Genomic DNA, 19853 nt, shown 5'->3' with positions numbered 1-19853 from the left:
TGGCTATTCTCTGCTGTCTCAGCCGACGAGATGTTTGTCCCGTTTTAGCAACCGTAGCTTCTTCCAAAGGGAGGGGTGAGCAGTGGGCTGAGCCCTTACTGCAAACCTGGTGCAAACTCGCAACCGAACCACTAGATGTCGCTAAAAGTCACACATTGCTCCTTTAATTTGATGCATATTTAACAGTCATTCATAAATTAAACAGATTTAAAAATAATTGAATTATTTGCATCTTGAGTTTTTTAATGCAGTTATTCAAAAGGTTTCAATTAGAATCAGCTCAAATCTGTTCATTGTAAAATCATTCAGTTAAAAAGTATGAACATTATTAAATAGCTAACTGTGGACAATAGTAGTATGAGATTGAAACATTGGATTTCTTGATGATACACATGAAAAATGTAATCGTGTATCTAAAACGTATTCATTTTATTAGTACTGTAACAGTAATCTGAACTGTTTAATTCATGTGTGACTGACAAATATGCATCACATTAAGTTTAAACTGTGTTATCCAAATGGACTGAAATTGTATATCTTGAGTACAGTGTCTAAAACAAGGTGAGTCTGTTTAAAGTATGTTTTCCTCTAGAAAGATAATGATATTTTTTCCTATCAATTTCAAATGGCCATTATCGTAAATCTCTTTACTGTTATTTTTATGGATCCAGAAAAAAAAAGCAAAAATAATTACGTTTTGTAAATCCGAATTGTATAAAATGTGACATTTAACAAAATGTTTTTGAGGCATATTTGACAGATTTGTACTTTTACAGTAAACATTTGTATTTTTCCATCATTCAGATTCTAAAATGAACATTGTTATTTAGAATCCTGATTTTATTCTTTAGCTATAAACTTCGTAAGTTCTTTAATTTAATAATCAGAAAATATTCTAACTACTTTCCCCATCTGCTGTTTATACTGTAAATTCAGATCCATAACAATATGCCACAAAATCATTCTAAAATTCAAATGTACACAAAATTGCTTTGTCATTTCTTTCTCCTTATTGTGTAAGGTTGAAGAGTCAGACTGAGTGCCTCACGGCTTCAGCTTCAGACAGTGTTGTTTGAAGAGAACAGACAGTGTGTCCACAAACACAGAGCAATCACAAATATATGAACTTAGTATTAAAAAACTAACCTCTGTGTACAAAAATGGAAAAGAAAAAGGAAAACTCATGGACTGTATTCTACTCTAACAGATTCTAGTCAAATAAAATACATTTTTGATTTTACATTTGATATGACCACGTTTTTATATTTACATCTGAAAAATCATTCTGCATCAATGTGTCAGGATCAGTTACAGCTCTTATGCTGGAGAACAGCAGTTCAGTAGATGATGATGATGATGATGATGATGAAGATGATAATCACTCTTGATGATTTAGGACGAGAGAGTCTCCATGATGCAGCTGTGAGAAGACAAACTGCTTTCCTCTCGCTCGGATTCTGGGAAATATCCCTCTGAAGAACCAGACTGGATTCAGGCCATTGATGACTCACTACTGACTCACAACACGCAGAGGTCACGGAGACAAAGAATGTATTAAAACGTCCTAACACAACTGTCTAAAACACAATCCCGAGTAGTTTAATACCCTTTAATGTTCTCTGGTTTACTAAATGGGTCACAAGTTCATTCTAATGTCTCACAAAGTAAAAAATCGGATTATACTACAGAAATTGTGCAAAAGTATGTCACTAGTTGAAGCTAGTCAAATTAGCAGGTTGCATGACATGCTTCATACTCTGACGCAGAGTGTTTTGTGCTGAGAGCATCACAATTCAAATGACATTTATGGTCAATTTTCCAAAACGTCACTCACTTAGCATTCTGAATTGCCTGTTTCAGATTTGAGATGTTTGTGTCATATTTTGTACAGTAAACAACTGTAGTATTGATTGTATTATTGATGACTTGATGACGCAAACTAATGTAAAATATCATTCCTGCAGAAAGCACCGCCGTAAATCAGAGATGATCAGTGTTCCTCATAATCTACCACAGTTCTGACGCACAAAACACAGACTGTCTGCATGATGTCTGGAAAATAGTTACAGATTTCGCCAATCCTCTATGACAGATCCTTCACGTTGGCACCGGACTCCTACTTAACTCCTACTTCTCGTCGGAGGAGTTTCCAACAAATCGTGATCCCTAACTACACACAATGGTGCTGGCCCCTTCCAGCGCCTAGCCTAGCCTCCCGCCAAAGCAGTCACATTTACATTACATTTACATTTAGTCATTTAGCAGAAGCTTTTATCCAAAGTGACTTACAACGGAGGACTAAACCAAGCAAGTCGTCGTGAAGAGGCAAAAACAACGCAAGAAGTGCTCAAAATACAAATTTCAGACATTGCTCGGTAAGCCAGATAAGCAAGGATTTAAAGGAAAATACATACAGTATATACATTTTTATTATTATGTTAAGTGCTCACGGAGGAGATGAGTTTTCAGCATGGTAACGTGAATGAGAATGTTCTGGAGAGTGATTTTGAGGCTCTCGTGATGGTACCACGAGCTGTTGCTCATTGACTGATTGTAGGCTTCTGCTAGGGATGTAGAGGATGTAGAGAAATGAACAGAGGAGTGACGTGGGCCCTTTTGGGCTTCTTGAAGACCAGACGAGCTGCAGCATTCTTGATCATTTGTAGAGGTTTAGCTGCACATGATGGAAGTCCAGCCAGAAGAGCACTGCAGTAATCAAGCCTAGAAATGACTAGGGCCTGCATGGACGAGAAGTTGTGTTGCATGCTCCGTTAGGAAAGGCCTGATCTTCCTGTTGTTGTGCATAGCAAACCTGCATGATCTATCTGTCTTTGTAATGTGGTCTGTGAAGGTCAGCTGATCATCAAAGGTTACTCCAAGATTTCTGACTGACCTTGATGGGGTGATTGAGGAAGAATCTAGCTGGATAGTGAAGATCGTGCTGTAGACACGGATTGGCAGGGGGCTCAGTCTTAGCCAGGTTGAGCTGCAGGTGATGTTCCTTCATCCATGCCGAGATGTCTACCAGACAGCTTGAGATTCGTGCAGGTGCTGTGGAATCATCTGGTTGAAATGTGAGTTGGAGCTGGGTGTCATCAACATAGCAATGGTAAGAGAAACCATGTGCCTGTATGATAGGTCCCAGTGATGTGGTTTAAATGGAGAAGAGGAGGGGTCCAAGCACTGAACCCTGGGGAACCCCTGTGTTCAGTTGATGTGCTTTGGATATCTAATCTCTACATGTGACCCTGAAGGACCTATCTATGACAGAGGACTCAAACCAGATTAGAGGAGTACCTGTGATGCCCAGGGTGGGAGGGTGGACAGAAGGATCTGATGATTCACAGTGTCAAATGCAGCAGACAGATCCAGGTGGATGAGGACTGATGATTTGGAAGCAGCTTTTGAGATCCGCAGGGCTTCGGTTTCTTAGTTTTCTTTACGGTGGGAGCTAGCTAGGAAGAATCACACTGCTGTTCCGCAAGACCTGCTCAGTGTATTTGGATAACACTGGGAAAGCGTGCCCAACCTGTAGGAGGGAACGCTGCGGAGCCCCTTGCCTGCCCGAAGGGAGGCACTGGAATACACGTATGTACTAGCCCGTAGGGTAGTGCAACATACAGCAGTCCTTGAGGTAGTCCCAGCCCGAGGGGTGGGAGCGTACTCAAAAAAGGAAGACAGAACAGGTCTGTCGAGGGGAAGACACGGTGCTAACCTGGAGGGTAGCTGGAACGTGGGAGAAATGGGTAACCATAGGGACCACTGTTAAGGGCAACAAGTCTATTAACAACTCCTACGAAAGGCAATAGACCTGGCACCGGGCGATCCGCCTCACTTGGTGCTGGAGGGGTGATGGAGGAACTCACAAGGTTAGCCGTTTGTTGGGAAACCAACATAGCAAAAAAGCTCACGTATCTGGCTAATAAGGCGGAAATGGCGCAGTAAGCCGACATGACCTATTCTCCGGCACCACTAACTGTAGCGAGTACACGGGAGGAAAAATGTTCAACACGTAAGCTATTAAACCTGGCTAACGTGTTAGGTGTCACCCAACCCGCCGCTCTACAGCTGTCTGTTAGCGAGGCACCTTGTGCCAGTGCCCAGGAGGAGGCGACACTCCTAGTGGAGTGAGCCGTCAACCTAGATGGGCAAGGTACGTCCTGGGATTCATAAGCCAGGACGATAGCATTCACTAGCCAGTGGGCTAACCTCTGCTTGGAGACAGCCTTTCCCTTCTGCTGGCCTCCATAACAGACGAAGAGCTGCTCTGAGATCCTGAAGCTTTGCGTTCTGTCCACATAACAACGTAGGGCACGTACGGGACAGAAAAAAGCTAGGGCTGAGTCTGCCTCCTCCAAGGTCAGCGCTTGCAGGTTCACTACCTGATCTACAAACAGAGTGGTAGGAACCTTGGGCACATATCCGAACCGGGGTCTCAGAACAACGTGAGAAAGGCCCGGCCCGAACTCCAAGCACAATTCGTCGACCGAAAATGCCTGCAGATCCCCTACCCTCTTGAAAGAGGCCAGAGTCAATAGGAGAGCTGTCGTTTCACACAGGATATTTAACTCCATGATATTTAAAGGCTCAAAGGGGGGCCGCCTTTGAAGAGCTCTCAGTACTAGGACTAAGTCCCAAGAGGGTACAGGGTGCAGATTACAAGGCGGATTATATCTCCTAGCACCCTTGAGGAATCTGATGATCAGGTCGTGCTTCCCTAATGACTTCCCGTCAATGTATCGTGATGAGTGGCTATTGTGGCAACATACACTTTGAGGGTGGAGGGAGACACCCTTCACTCCAACCCATCTTGTAGGAAGGACAGCACGACACTGATCGGGCAAGTTCAGGGATCTTCCCGGCGGGAAGAACACCAAACGACGAACAGGTTCTACATCAGCCTCGTAGAGGGGGCTCTAGCAGAAGTGATGGTGTCTACCACAGCCCGTGGTGGGCCATCTAGAACCTCCGCGTTCCGTCCAGGTACCAGACATGGAGTCTCCAGAGGTTTGGAGGTAGGAGAGGTATGGTCGCAGGTGCCACAGAGTGCCCCGTCTCTGAAAAAGCAGGTCCTTCCTCAGAGGAATGGGCCAGAGAGGTGCTGTCGCGAGGAGCATGAGTTGGGGGAACCAGGTACTAGGGGTTCACGATTCAGAAAATGTCACGATTCGATTCGATACCGATTTTTTGTCTCGAGATTCGATTCAAAATCGATTTTCGATTCAAAAACGATTCTCAATTCAAAAAACGATTCGCAGGTCTACATAAATGTAGTTTACTTTTTCCTATGTGATTGCAGTAGACATAATTTAAAAGAAAAGTTTGATATTACTTTATATGTCTTCATACAAAAATAAAAAGTAAAAAGTGCGAAGTGCCAAGCTTTGGCCAGCTTTTAAATACATTTAATTCAAGTTTAAAATAAAACTTAAATAAAAAGCTTTTACATTTAGCTTTAAAGTGCTATAGTCAGATCAAACAAACAATTATGCTAAATGTGGTTTAAGGAGTAGGCCTACTTCAGCTACCAGGTTGACTGTTGAAATGTGAACTCGACTGGGCACATTGAACTTCCTAAAAATATATACTAATTTCATAGAACCCTTGCGAAAATATTTTAAATAGATTTAAAAAAGCCACTGCTACTGGTAACATCTATGGTTAGATTGATTAGTTTAGATCCAGTGAAGTCGTTCATAGGCGCGTAATTTGCGGGTATCTCCAGTTAACTAGCAGAGCATTCATTTAGGTCGCTATTAAATAAGAGACCTGTTGTTTTTGAAATCAAGCTGAGTGCTCGTGTCCGCTGCAATCAATGTCATGGATATACAGTGTTCTCTGTGGCTCGCGCAGTCTTCTCTCGGACGCGCGCTTCAATCTATCGCCGTTGTGGAGACTCCGGTGAAATCACAAAATAAAATGCACACAAACGTGACGAACATATTCGGTTTTGATGAGAGAGAGAAAAAACTATACGAGTGCGGTTTAGAACCCGTAACCTCTGACACGCTTGGCAAAAGATCTACAGAACTCAAACATAAGATCTGCGGATCGATGCATTTATTTACGGGTTGAGCAGAGTGGCTGCACAGTTTGACCAGCGGGCGGCAAGAACTTGCAATAACTATTTATCAGACCGGCCCTCGCAGCCTCGAAACCATAGAAACACTACCGGACCACCGGTAAAAGTCCCGACTTACCCGATTGCCACTCCGCCCCTGCACGCCATTAAAAAATATAGCCTATGAATCGATTTTTGGAATTCTATGAATCGATTCTGAATCGGTAAAGATTGAATCGCGATTCAAATGTGAATCGATTTTTTTGCACACCCCTACCAGGTACGGTTGGCCCAGTACGGCGCAACTAGCAAGACTCGTCATCCTTGAATTTGCACAGCGTCTGTGCGAGAAGGCTCACTGGGGGAAACGCATATTTGTGAATGCCCCGGGGCCAGCTGTGTGCCAGTGCATCCGTGCCGAGAGATCCTCCGGTCAGGGAATAGAACAACTGACAATGGGTCGGCAAAAGGATGAAATAAGATCACACAATTTACATATGAACACGACCGGAGATGATGGAAAAACACATTGACCATCAGCTTTCGTTTCTGCTTTGACAGCCACAAGACCAGGTGAACACTGAGTGTGTGTTAGATATAAGTAATGGTGAGAGAACATCAAGTACTTTCTCTGTTGGATACTTTCAAAATACCTTAATACCTTAATAGCAGGTGTAGATGGGACCTGAAAGTTTTCTTTTAGAATCTAGGTAAATAATGACAGTGATGATCTATGGTGTGTTTGTGCTCGGGTGGCTGAGTAGTCTGACCAAAAGCAAAGGGTTTTTCACATTAAAAATGAATGAAGGCACTGTTAGTATAAGGTTTGCATGTATGACAGAGAGTGTATGAAGCGCACCTCTTTGACTCTCTGGATCATGGGCTGAAGCCAGTCTGCGTTGACCTCACAGTGACTGTCCAGGAACGTGAGGATGGAGGCTGAAGCCGCAGACGCTCCTCGGACACGAGACCGGATCAGACCTGATCAACACCAACACACAAGCAACACATCATTACACACAACTTCATTTTCCCATAACAAACAAGTTCACTCAGTAAATCACTGTGTCGTTTCTCATGTTAAAGACATGTGAAATCTAAATGGGAGTTTGTGGCATTTAGTATGTGTCTGTCAGCTTTAAGTCCATCATATATACAGTATGCTTATGTTCTCCACACTGCAGATTAAGCAGAAACATAAGTAGATATACACTACAGGTCAAAAGTTTGAGGTTGGTGAGATTTTAATGTTTTTGAAAGAAGTCTTTTCTGCTCACTTAAGGCTGCATTATTTGATAAAAATACAGTACTATTGTCAAATAATCATGTCAAAAATGTATCACGGTTTCCAAAAAATGTAAAGTAACTGTTTTCTATGGAAGCTTGTTTCCGCCACTGAATAAAAAAAGAAAAAAGAAAAAAAAATGCGACTTTTTATTTCACAATTGCGAGATATGAAGTCAGAATTGTGAGAAATAAAGTCGCAATGTCAAGATATAAGGTCGCAATTCTGAAAAATATAGTCGCAATTGTGAGAAAAAAGACAGATTTGAGACTTTTTATCGCACGATTCTGACTTCTTTTCTCACAATTGCGAGTTTATATCTCGCAGTTCTGACTTTACAATACGCAATTGCGACTTTATTTCACGCAATTCTGAGCTTCTAACTTTATAGCACGCACTTCTGACTTTATATCACACACTTCTGACTTTCTGACTTTATATCACGCCATTCTGACTTTCTGACTTTATATCATGCAATTCTGACTTCAAAAGGGGCATTCCCCTAAATTAAAGGATAATGTATTTTTAAAAGTTTTTTTTATGCGAATTATTCCTGTTGGAAGCTGTAATTCTTTATGTTTGTTTGTTTGTTTGTTTAGGATACTGAAAAACAGGTAAAATTAAATGGTTTTATTATAGTGAAAAATATTGATTGTAAATATAATTATAATATTATTAGTAAATTATATCATATTATATTATATTATATTATATGTAATACAAAATATATTTTGATTTATATCAACAAAAAATTGTAGGTGGTAAATCAGGTAGAAAAGCAGTTTAAGGCAACAATAGCAGATTACAACGTTTTACAGTGTATGATTAAAAACGGTACAAGTGCAAAAGAAAGAAAAATATATGCAGGGAGATTCTGAATTGTTCAAATATCTCTCCAATAATTGTACAGCATTTACAGATTCAACATAAAACATTCAACATGTTTTATATCAGTATATGAGCGCGTCTCCACTTTCACAAGTACCTTCCCGGCGTTCATTTCTCAGGCAGCGCACCTTTGGGATCTGAGCGAGCAGTCGGCAGTCATCAGCTACAGAGAGAGAGAGAGAGAGAGAGAGAGAGAGAGAGAGAGAGAGAGACATCAGATTTCAGAGAATACACCAACAAACATCCCAAGGGAGTCTGGAGCACACACGTGCATATCAACATTTCAACATTCAACGTGATGATTTTACAGTAAAGGACAAAATACAAATGTAACAGACAAGATACACGTAAACAATCCGTGAATGAAACAAATGCACACACACACACACACACATACACACACATACAGTAAGCCGTGTCCACGGCTGACTTTGGAAGAGAAAGGATTAATTACAGTTTGATCATAAATCAGGTAAATCTAGACCTCTGGAGGAACCGCAGTGAAAGCTAAACCCTCTGACGAGCCAGGAATCCAGAAGCAGAACTGGTTCAATTTTAATTGAATGATTTGATCTCGGTTGCACTAATGGTTATTGAACATCCGCAGTATTTTGCTGAAGTGGATGGAATGAAATCGCCTAGAAAATGTACAGCAGGGCAAAGGAATTAGGCCTATGTTTTGATGACAGACTATACTTTGTGTATAGAAATTAAAAATAACTGTTTGAATATTTTTTTATTTCTGTTTGAATATATTTTAAAATCATTAGTTTATTCCTGTAATCAAAGCTGAATTTTCAGCATCATCACTACAGTCTTCAGTGTCACATGATCCTTCAAAAATCACTATAAACATGAAATTTTTTTTATTGTTTATTACCAATGTTGAAAACAGTTGTGCTGCTTCATACTTCTGAGGAAACCATGACACATCGCCATTCAAAAGTTAGGGATAAGTGAGATTTTGAAAGATGTTTTAATGTTTTTGAAAGAAGTCTATTATATTCACCAAAGCTAGCTGCAACTATTTGAGGAAAAATAAAGTAAATGTTTTTTTTACACACATTATATAAACATATGTGCTGCTTAATATTATATTGTATTGTGTTTAATAAGAGAATTTTTTCTAGTACTTACATTGAACAATAAGTACAATGTATTATTGTGTTCCTGTTGTATTGTAAAACACTTTTGCTGCTATTGAGGTGTGATACGGGTAAGGTTAGGGACAGGTGTGGTGGTATGGGTCGGTTTAAGGGTAGGTTAAGGTGTGACGGGAGGGTCAACTGTGCAATTACAATTGTAATTACATAAAGCAATTATAGCTGTAATTACATGCTGGTATTTTTAAAATATAAGTACAATGTAAAAACATGTATGTACACAATAAGTCCATTGTAACAAATTTTTAATTTCAATGTTTTAGTAAGCTCTAGTACAAGAAAATTTATTCAGGTGTCGTAGAGATGCAACATTATTGAAGTTATTATTAACGAAATCATTTTTAGGAGGAATCAGAAACAGAATTCCCTATTCAGAATTAGAATTGCATCCCTGTTTCTATTTGCTTTTGCTGTGTGTGTGTGTGTGTGTGTGTGTGTGTGTGTGTGTGTGTGTGTGTGTGCTCGTGTGTCTGTGTGTATGCGTGCATGCACGTGTGCATTTTTGTGTTTGCACATGTGTGTGTGTGTGTGTGTGTGTGCGTGTTTGTGTGCGTATTTGTGTTTGTGTGTGTGTACTCATGTGTGTGTGTTGCATGTGTTAGAGAAAGACGGTGAAGAGGAAGAGTGGCAGATGGTGATGGGGGAGGATAAACCACAGATTACTGTGAGGACAAAAGTCAAGTCACACACTCACAATCCAGATGTCATCATGATCTCACGACCGCATTCACACTGTGGTTGTCAGATAGCATGTGTCTCAGAAACGTGTGAGTGGATTGTTGTCAGTATTCATTTTGCTAGAGGAAATGAAATGTGTGGAATTTATATTCAGTGTTAATTACAAAGCAGCATCACAATAGATGTTTTGCTTAAAATCGGTGCAACTCACTATAATGCTAGGAGCCGTGGTGGATGCGATCGCTACAGTGTTTTACCATGTTGCTTTTAAGGTTGCAAGCATCTATTTGGTGGTTGCTAGGATATTGCTAGGTGATTGCTTACATAGAGCCCTATGAAATATTTCCCCAAATTCACATGTATATTTTTCCCAAATTTGGCGGCACAGTTTTTGTTTTAGAAATCACTTACGAAAAAGAAGTATATTTCAAGTTCATTTTATGTAGTATACTTAAGTAATGTTCAAGTATATTTTAAGTATACATTAGGCAGTAAGTATACTAATGTCACTATGTACTACACTGAAAAAATAATATGCTTTATCTAATCAATAAAATTGTGGCAACATATTACAAGCAATATTATTAATTAAATTGTACAAATTAGAATTAATTAGAATATTAGTTTGATTAACTATTACTCAATTCTAATTTGTTCAATTTAATAAATAATATTGCTTGTAATCTGTTGCCACAATTTTATTGATTAAATAAAGCATATTCATTTTTACAGTGTAGTAGTAAACTTGAAAGTGTACTATTTTAATACCGCTTGGGACTAAATTGGCCCACTTTTAGTACATAAAAGTATACGTTTAAGTGTACTATAAGTGTAACAGTAAGTGCACAACTAGTTCATAATTATGTATCTCATGTGTACTGCAAGTGAATTTATGGGTATACTAGTAGTTTACTTTTTTACTGTAATACTTATACAAGTATACTTTGAATAGTTAATTATACTTTTGAGTATTTCTTTATCAAAAGATTGAGTACAAGAACAGGACAAATATACTTGCTTTTCTCTCAGTATAAGTCAAGTACACTTAAGTGTAATTTGAAGTATATTTCTGAGAAGTACATATAGTATACTTCTGAGAAGTACAGGAAAAATAAACTGAAAGTATACTTTCTTATTTTTAGTTTAAAAGAAGTATACTAATGGCACACTTGAATAAACTTCTTTTTCGTCTCCAACACTTGGTGCACTTTAGTTACCACGATTCTCCATGCTTTGCTTTAGCACCACCCACCACCACCAGGCAAACTGAATCCTGTAACCTTTCATTAAAGTATTCAAAACCAACTCAGAGACATCAGGCAGAAGTTGCCAGTTGGTACAAAGTCTATAGTGTCTGCTGACTGCTGAATGGGCATCCATGATTGATATTTAGTGAAAGTGACATGTGAAGGCCAAGAATGGGAACCCATATTCAGAATTTGTCTTCTGCATTTAACCCGTACAAGTTAGTGCACACACATTAGAAGTAGTGAGAAGTGAACACACACGCACACACAGACACATGAGGAGCAATTGGGGGTTTGATGCCATGCTCAAGGGAATCTCAGTAATTTCTTCCAGTTACCAGTCTGACTTTCTAATCACTAAGCCTACGCATAATCAGCAGCAAAAGCAACACCTTTCTTTACAACCAGCACTAAAATGAGATATAAGCAAGAAATCTAAGTGTTTGTGATTATCTGCATGTGTCCAAACACTGAGATGTGAAGATCAGCCCGTCACATGTGTGTTAAGATTAAGACTAGCGTTAACAGGATTTAAAGGTGCAGTGAAAATCCTCGGAACACAAAAGCTCATTTGCAGGTTTACATGCCTGACTGTGGCTGTGCAAGCATATTGTCCAGCAGAAGGAAAAGGTTGCAGCGACAGCATGAAGCCTGGCAGTGTTTCAAAGCGGTGCAGTGAACCCAGTCAGGACAGCTGCTAGCTGGCACCTCCGAGGCTCATTTGTTGGAGGTAATTACATTGAATAAACCATTCACCATTGGCCATTCACAAATACACCTAGAGCTAAACCTCCAAGCTCCTCGCCACCATGATCAACACCCCCATCATGTGGCGCTTTTCCACTGCATAGTACGGTACGTTCGGCTCAGTACGCTTCGACTCGGCGCGGAACAGTTCGGATCGCTTTTCGTTTCCACCGCAGTAGTACCCCTTCAAAGTGTGTGGGACTGATCGATATTTGCGCGCGCCTCTACTGCCATGACATCATCTTAAAAGCGCCACATTTTCAAACCCACAACACAGGAACAATGGAGACTATCGAGGGGATGGTGTTCCTGATTCTCGGTATGTGGTTGTTTTTAACTGCTAGACGGAAAAATGTGTTTAAAATGAGGCTGATGGCAGCAAAACAAAAATACTGCTAAAAAAGTGTCTCGTGTCGCAAATCCAATGACGCTAGTAGTGACGCTGGTAGTGACGATTCTGTCTGACCAATCAGTGATCTGCAGTGTTTCACGTCACATTTTAGTACCGGTACGGTACGCTTGGAACCTCAACAGACCAGGTACCATTTAAAGCGACCTGAAGCGAACCGTACCATGCAGTGGAAAAGCACCACAAGTGAGACGTACCGAACCGAACCGTACCGTACTATGCAGTGGAAAAGCGCCTATGTACATAATCTGATATGGACAGGGTTTGCAAGCTTCAGCTGGTGGATTCAGTAACGACACTGTGGGGGAAAGCATCTTGCTTAATTGATAGCAATCCAGAAGTTGCTTTGTATGTACATTTCTTTCATATCCATCGCAAATGATTTCAAGGTTCAAGGTTGTTAATTTATCTCCTCATTCCAATAACAGGTTATGTAATGAAATGCTTAGATCCCACCCCCCAACGTTGCCAATAAAAACATCCCATCACATCCACATAGGTAAATAAATATACTGACAGTAAGATAAATATAATAACCATAGATAGATTCATACAAAAATGTACAAATAATATGCTGAAGTCCAGTTAACTAAGTAGCAATTGTAAAAATAAAAGAACAGTCTTCGTTTGGTGCAAGAAGTACATTACGAGTTGTACAGTCTAACATCAAGGGGGAAGAAGCTGTCCCTGAACCTGTTGGTCTTGGCCTGTTGGTTTTGGTCTTGGTCTGCACCTTTCGTTTGTTAAGATCCTGCATGGATGGCAGGTCCAACCCTGTTATGCGCTCTGCTGTTTTAATAACCCTCTGTAATGCCTTACGATCGTGGGAGGTACAGCTGCAGTGACACATCCGGTCAGGATACTCTCAATAGTACATCTGTAAAAATTAGACAGTGTTCTTGCGTCCATACCAAATCTCCTCAGCTGTCGGAGGAAAACGAGCCGTTTTCTGGCCTCCTTAACCACCATATAAGTGTGGATTAACAAAGTCAGGGCATCACTAATGTTAACCCCAAGGAACTTTATGTTATTGACTCTCTCACAGACTCATTGATGAAAATGGGAGCATATTCTCCTCGCCGCTTCCTTCTGAAGTCCACAATTATCTCCTTTGTCTTACCGATGTCGAGTTGCAGATTGTTCTCCTGACACCAGAGAGACAGTGATCGTGTCTCGTCTCTATAGGCCGACACGTCATCATCAGAGATCAGACCTATAACAGTGGTATCATCTACATACTTAACAATGGTGTTGGAGGAGTGTGTAGCTGCACAGTCATGGGTAAAAAGAGAGTACAGGAGGGGACGCAGCACGCAGCAGCACGCAGAGGATCCAATTAGGCAACCCAACTACACACATAACAAACAAGAATCAGGCAGATACATAAACGGAATTGTGGGAAAGAATTGTTCGTGACTCTCCTGTTTGACCTAGTTTATCAAAATGAACAAATCTTTTTTGTGTCATTTGGTTCATTCAACATACGAAATGAACCAATTGACTCGGGAACATATTTGTTCATTTTGATGAACGAGTTCGAACAGGAGAGTGTCATGATGTGGTTTTGTCTTTGTCTTTGTATTATTAGTGGTTCCCTGTCTATTGAGTTTTCCAGGTGTTTCCTATTGTCCACGCCCCCTTGTTACCTTGTTAAGTTTGCTTGTCTGATTATTTAAGCCCTGTGTTTCTGTCTTAGTTTGTGAGTTGTTGAATGTGTGAGGTCGATGTTAATCGCTCCTGTGTCTGAGTCCTGTTTCTGAGTCTTTGTTGAAATATGTAGTTTGTCTAAATAAAGCCTATACACTGCGTTTGGATCCAGCCTCTTTCCCGTGTTTCTGCCACACCACGGTACCGGCATCACAGAGAGTCACAAATGCGCAACACAGAACAGAGCAAGGCGACCATTTGAGCTTATAAAACTTAAACTTTGTTATTTTTTTTTTTTTAACGAGCGATCGTTTCGCTTGATACGACCCTTATTCATCGTCTGGAATCGTTTAAAGCCCTTTGAACCTTGAACTCTTTTGGACCTTGAACCGTTGGTTTGGTTACCAGTGAAGTCCATTATATGTAAAAAAATCCTGGAATGTTTTCATCAAAAACCTTAATTTCTTTTCGACTGAAGAAAGAATGACATGGTTATCTTGGATGACATGGGGGTCAGTAAATTATCAGCAAAAGTTTTTTTTTTTTTTTTAAAGTGAACTACTCCTTTAATTGATAACAGAGAACTGCGAAAAGCTTAAGTGCAAACTGAATATAATGTTTCCAGACACTTAATTGCATGTTAATTAAATTCAAATGTATTCTAGTTTAATTTGACATCAAATTCATTTGAGAGTGCTTTATCGACCCATTCAAGAAGGTCTTAAGTACATCTTTATATGTAATTACATAATTGTATCTCCTTTGTAAATATGGGTAAAGTGCGTTGTTAAATGTACTGGAAAGCAGTTATGGAAAATTGAATATGCGATTGTGTAAATTATTGAAATATTTACTTAAAATCTCAATAGGCACTTGCAAGTAATTATTTTAGGTCAAAGGGGTTCGGCTGGCATAAAAAAAAAAAGAAGAAGTTGCGATGCATTAAATAAATATCATTTAAAAAAATGTAAATAATCGTTTTTATTTCAAGTTGTATAAAATAAGAAATCGTTTTGTGACAAACCTGAACCAAAATGAACCTGTTAACATTAGTACCATTTCTTTTGTGCGAGGTAATTTTTTTATCACCAAATAAAACATTCTACAATCTGGTCTATAAATCAAACCTGGCGCATTTCGTAGTTTATCCAGCAACAAACTGAAAGCTCATTTAAATGATCGTGGAGCTTTCTGTCCTGCCAACAACCCTGAGCTCCTCCATCCAGATGTGCGGAGCAACACATATTTCACAGACTCTGATAACAAAGACAAATATAGCTGCGAGCAGCGATGGCGGGCCCAAGCCAGTGGCACCGCAACCCCTGGCTCCTTTAGTTACCTAAAGGCACCGGGGTGGCGGTGCCGAAGGCTTTGGCCCTTTCATGATTAAATGTTAAAACGGCTTGCCATAGTCTGTCATTTTGACTAGTCACAATTATGTTACAGATATCTTAAATGATAATACAAACTATCCAAAATGTAATTACGACTAGACAGAAAGACATTGTTGATATCTACAATGTTAATTTCCGGATAGGCAAACTTAGCTTTTAAATGTTAAAAGGGCTTGCCATACACGGACGTAGGCTCAGAGAGAGTCTCACCATATTCAAACCAAAATATCTGACTTCCTCTTGGTCTGAGCTAATGACTATGAATTAGAAAGTTGTCTGGCTTGAGGAGTACAATGTATATAACGATTTTTGTAACTGTAGATAAAAATAACAACCCCACTTTTGTCAAAAGGTGGCGCTATTTAGTCCCTGCACCATGCCCGTTTCTGAAACTTTGCACATGTCTACTGGCTAATAAATGTGATGTGTCTGTTGAGTTTCATGCAATTTCAAGCATGCTAAGAGTCTCAAAAGCATCCTAAAATAATTTCAAAGTTTGAAGCTTTGCCACGGCAACAGTTTAAAAGATATCAAGAATCCATTCTCAGGTCTACATCTACCGTATGTTTACATTATACAGATGAAGTTTTTCATCTGTTTTTCATCATTATACAGATGAAGTTTTTCATCTGTTTACATTATACAGATGAAGTTTTTCATTCATATTATTACATGCAAGCGTGTTTGATTTATGGACCAAGTTTTCGGACCCCGTTCCAGGGGGCGCTGTCTAGCCCCCCTGCCACGCCTAGGTACCATCTTCAGCCCGGGCCTGATGGCTGTGGGATATGACCTGTGTGCAAAGTTTCAAGAGTTTTCAAACCCGTTAAGGGCCTCAAAAGCCATTAAGAGTCTCAAAATCATCAAAAAAAAAAAGAATTTTAAAGTTTGATGCGTTGCCACGGCAACAGTATCAAAGATATCAAGAATCCATTCACAGGTCTTCATCTGCCATGTATTTACATTATACAGATGAAGTTTGAAGCAAATCGGGTAAAAATAAGAGGTTGATTTCAAAGCATTTTGAAAGTGACACACTTCCTGCTGCCAGTTGGTGGCGCTATAACTTTGACTCGAAATAGTCACATCCATGTGATCGTCCTCTTACAGCGAACACACTGATGAAGTTTCATCAAGATATGTTAATGTATGCTGAAGTTATAACACACTTCCTGTTTCACGTTTCTCGCCATAATTTCGTTTCCTCGTCACGGCCAAACCGTTTGAGATATCAAAAATCCCCTCACAAACTTTCATCCTCAATGTCTTGACTTCTTGCACACCGAGTTTGGTTGTGATTGGTAAACACATGCGTTGTAATTTGATGTATTTCTCCTAGGACAACTATTCAAACAACCCATAATTCTCAACTTCCATTTTAATTGTCGTAAAACTTAGAGCACGAAAGTTGTTTGGCCTGATGTGATCTATAATTGTACCGAGTTTCATATTAATTCACGCAAGTGTGTTTGATTTATGGACAAATGTTCGAATCCCAGTCCAGGGGGCGCTGTCGAGCCGCCCTGCCACGCCCGATGACCAGCTTCAGCCCGGCCCTGATGGCCATGGGTTCTGACCCGTGTGCAAAGTTTCAAGAGTTTTAGAGGATGTTAAGGCCCCCGAAAATGCCAGAGAAGTCGCACACAGCAAATAAAGGGTTAAAATTAACCTGACAGGCGCCCCTCCTCTCACTCACACAGAGAGACACTGAGAGACTGGCAAAATTCTAAGATTTTCTCTACATTCAAACAAAGATATCTGACTTTCTGTGGGTCCTAGCTAATGAGTGTCAATTAGAAAGTTGTCCGGCTCGAGGAGTACAATATACATACCGATTTTTGTAACTCTAGTTAAAACTAACAACCCCACTTTTGTCAAAAGGTGGTGCTACTGAGCCCTCACCACGCCCGTTTCTGAAACTTTGCACATGTCTACTGGCTAATAAATGTGATGTGTCTGTCGAGTTTCATGCGATTTGAAGCATGCTAAGGGTCTCAAAAGCATCCTAAAAGAATGGTAAAGTTTGATGCGTTGCCACGGCAACAGTTTAAAAGATATCAAGAATCCATTCACAGGTCTACATCTGTCGTATATTTACATTATACGGATTAAGTTTGAAGCAAATCGGGTAAAAATAAAAGGGTGATTTCAAAGCATTTTGAAAGTGACACACTTCCTGCTGCCAGTTGGTGGCGCTATAACTTTGACTCACAATAGTCACATCCATGTGATCGTCCTCTTACAGCGAACACACTGCTGAAGTTTCATAAAGATCAGTTAATGTATGCTGAAGTTATAACACACTTCCTGTTTCACGTTTCTCGCCATAATTTCGTTTCCTCGCCACGGCCAAACCGTTCGAGATATCAAAAATCCCCTCGCAAACTTTCATCCTCAATGCCTTGACTTCATGCTGACCGAGTTTCGTGCCGTGTGTTTGAATTCTCTAGGAGGAGTATTGCACATTCCATTGCGAGCGTTTTACAAACAAACCTCAATAGCCAACTTCCTGTTGGGCTGGGGTAAAAAGTAATAGTTTGAGGTATATATGAACGATGAGATCAACATGTGTACCGAGTTTCATATTATTACATGCAAGCGTGTTTGAGTTATGGACCAAGTGTTCGGACCCCGTTCCAGGGGGCGCTGTCTAGCCCCCCTGCCACACCCAGGTACCATCTTCAGCCCGGCTCTGACGGCTGTGGAATCTGACCTGTGTGCAAAGTTTCAAGAGTTTTCAAACCCGTTAAGGGCCCCAAAAGCCGCTAAGAGTCTCAAAATCATCAAAAAAAAAGAATTTTAAAGTTTAATGCTCTGCCACGGCAACAGTATCAAAGATATCAAGAATCCATTCACAGGTCTTCATCTGCTATGTATTTACATTATACAGATTAAGTTTGAAGCAAATCGGGTAAAAATAAAAGGGTGATATCAAAGCATTTTGAAAGTGACACACTTCCTGCTGCCAGTTGGTGGCGCTATAACTTTGACTCACAATAGTCAAATCCATGTGATCGTCCTCTTACAGCAAACAGACTGCTGAAGTTTCATCAAGATCAGTTAATGTATGCTGAGGTTATAACACACTTCCTGTTTCACGTTTCTCGCCATGATTTCGTTTCCTCGCCACGGACAAACCGTTCGAGATATCAAAAATCCCCTCGCAAACTTTCATCCTCAATGTCTTGACTTCACGCTGACCGAGTTTCGTCGAATGTGGATCAAAGCTCTAGGAGGAGTATTTCAAATACCATTGCGAGCGTTTTACAAACAAACCTCAATAGCCGACTTCCTGTTGGGCTGGGGTAAAAAGTAAGAGCGCGAGGTATAGATGAAACGATGAGATCAACATGTGTACCGAGTTTCATATTATTACATGCAAGCGTGTTTGAGTTATGGACCGAGTGTTCGGACCCCGTTCCAGGGGGCGCTGACGAGCCCCCCTGCCACGCCCAGGTACCAGCTTCAGCCCGGCTCTGATGGCCGCGGGTTCTGACCCGTGTGCAAAGTTTCAAGAGTTTTCGAGCACGTTAAGGGCCCCAAAAGTGCCCAAAAGGTAGTAAAATAATAATTATTATAATAATAATAGAGAAGAAAAATAATCGCAAGGAAAACAATAGGGCCTTCGCCCTTTCAGGGCTTGGGCCCTAAATATACAGTTCAAGATACTGAATGTGTGAGCCTCACTAGATGCAGTTCTAGCAAAACTCAATGAGATACAATGCCATGAACTTAGCAAACACCAGCCTGCAAACTTCTGAACAAACTCACTGTGTTTTTTTAACATGCTTTGAAATACACAGCTTCTCATCTTTGGGCATGTCTGAGGTCAGTGAAATCATTATAGCTTTAGTCTAGTTATATTTAAAGATTGCCAGAGGCTGCTTGCATACATTATAAAACAGTATACAATATTACAAAAAAACATAAATTTCTCACTTTATTTGTTTTTGTCAGTAAAAATATCTAAACTTTATTAAATCAAGATACATTTACAAGAGAAGCAAAAAGTGTTTCTGAACAAAATATGGTAACACTTTACTTGAAGGGATGTGCATAACACTGTCATGACAGCTTCATAATCATGTTTTTTATGCATGTTCATGACAACTGTCATTAAGTGTCATTCACTCAATTATGACATTTGTAATGCAAATATGACATTGTTTGAGATGTCTTTGTTATGACATTACTAAGACAATACAACCTGTCATAAATATGTTTTAAACATGACATAGCAGATTTATCATCAAACTTAAGAAATCACTTGGCTTTATGGGTTAACATTACATTAATCTGTCATGTGGTTGGTTTTGACAATGGCTGTCAGGAGG

At 40.0% G+C, this 19853-nt stretch overlaps 1 protein-coding gene across 2 annotated transcripts in view; it reads right to left on the bottom strand.

Annotated features, from left to right (window-relative positions):
- Nucleotides 1-19853, bottom strand: part of galnt16 (UDP-N-acetyl-alpha-D-galactosamine:polypeptide N-acetylgalactosaminyltransferase 16) — a 69318-nt gene that overhangs the window by 25013 nt on the left and 24452 nt on the right. For both annotated transcript variants that reach the window (XM_039650997.2, XM_089120068.1), the window contains exons 5-6: nucleotides 8332-8397; nucleotides 6921-7042 (exon numbers count right to left, since the gene is read on the bottom strand). In XM_039650997.2, coding sequence (XP_039506931.2) covers nucleotides 6921-7042; nucleotides 8332-8397 — 188 coding nt within the window. The remainder of the gene's footprint in view (nucleotides 1-6920; nucleotides 7043-8331; nucleotides 8398-19853) is intronic.

This window comes from Pimephales promelas, chromosome 15, assembly GCF_988280905.1.
Source record: "Pimephales promelas chromosome 15, fPimPro1.hap1.1, whole genome shotgun sequence".
Classification (NCBI taxonomy): Eukaryota; Metazoa; Chordata; class Actinopteri; order Cypriniformes; family Leuciscidae; genus Pimephales; species Pimephales promelas.
Note: the sequence above shows the minus strand (reverse complement) of the source record. Positions and strands in the feature narration are given on the sequence as shown.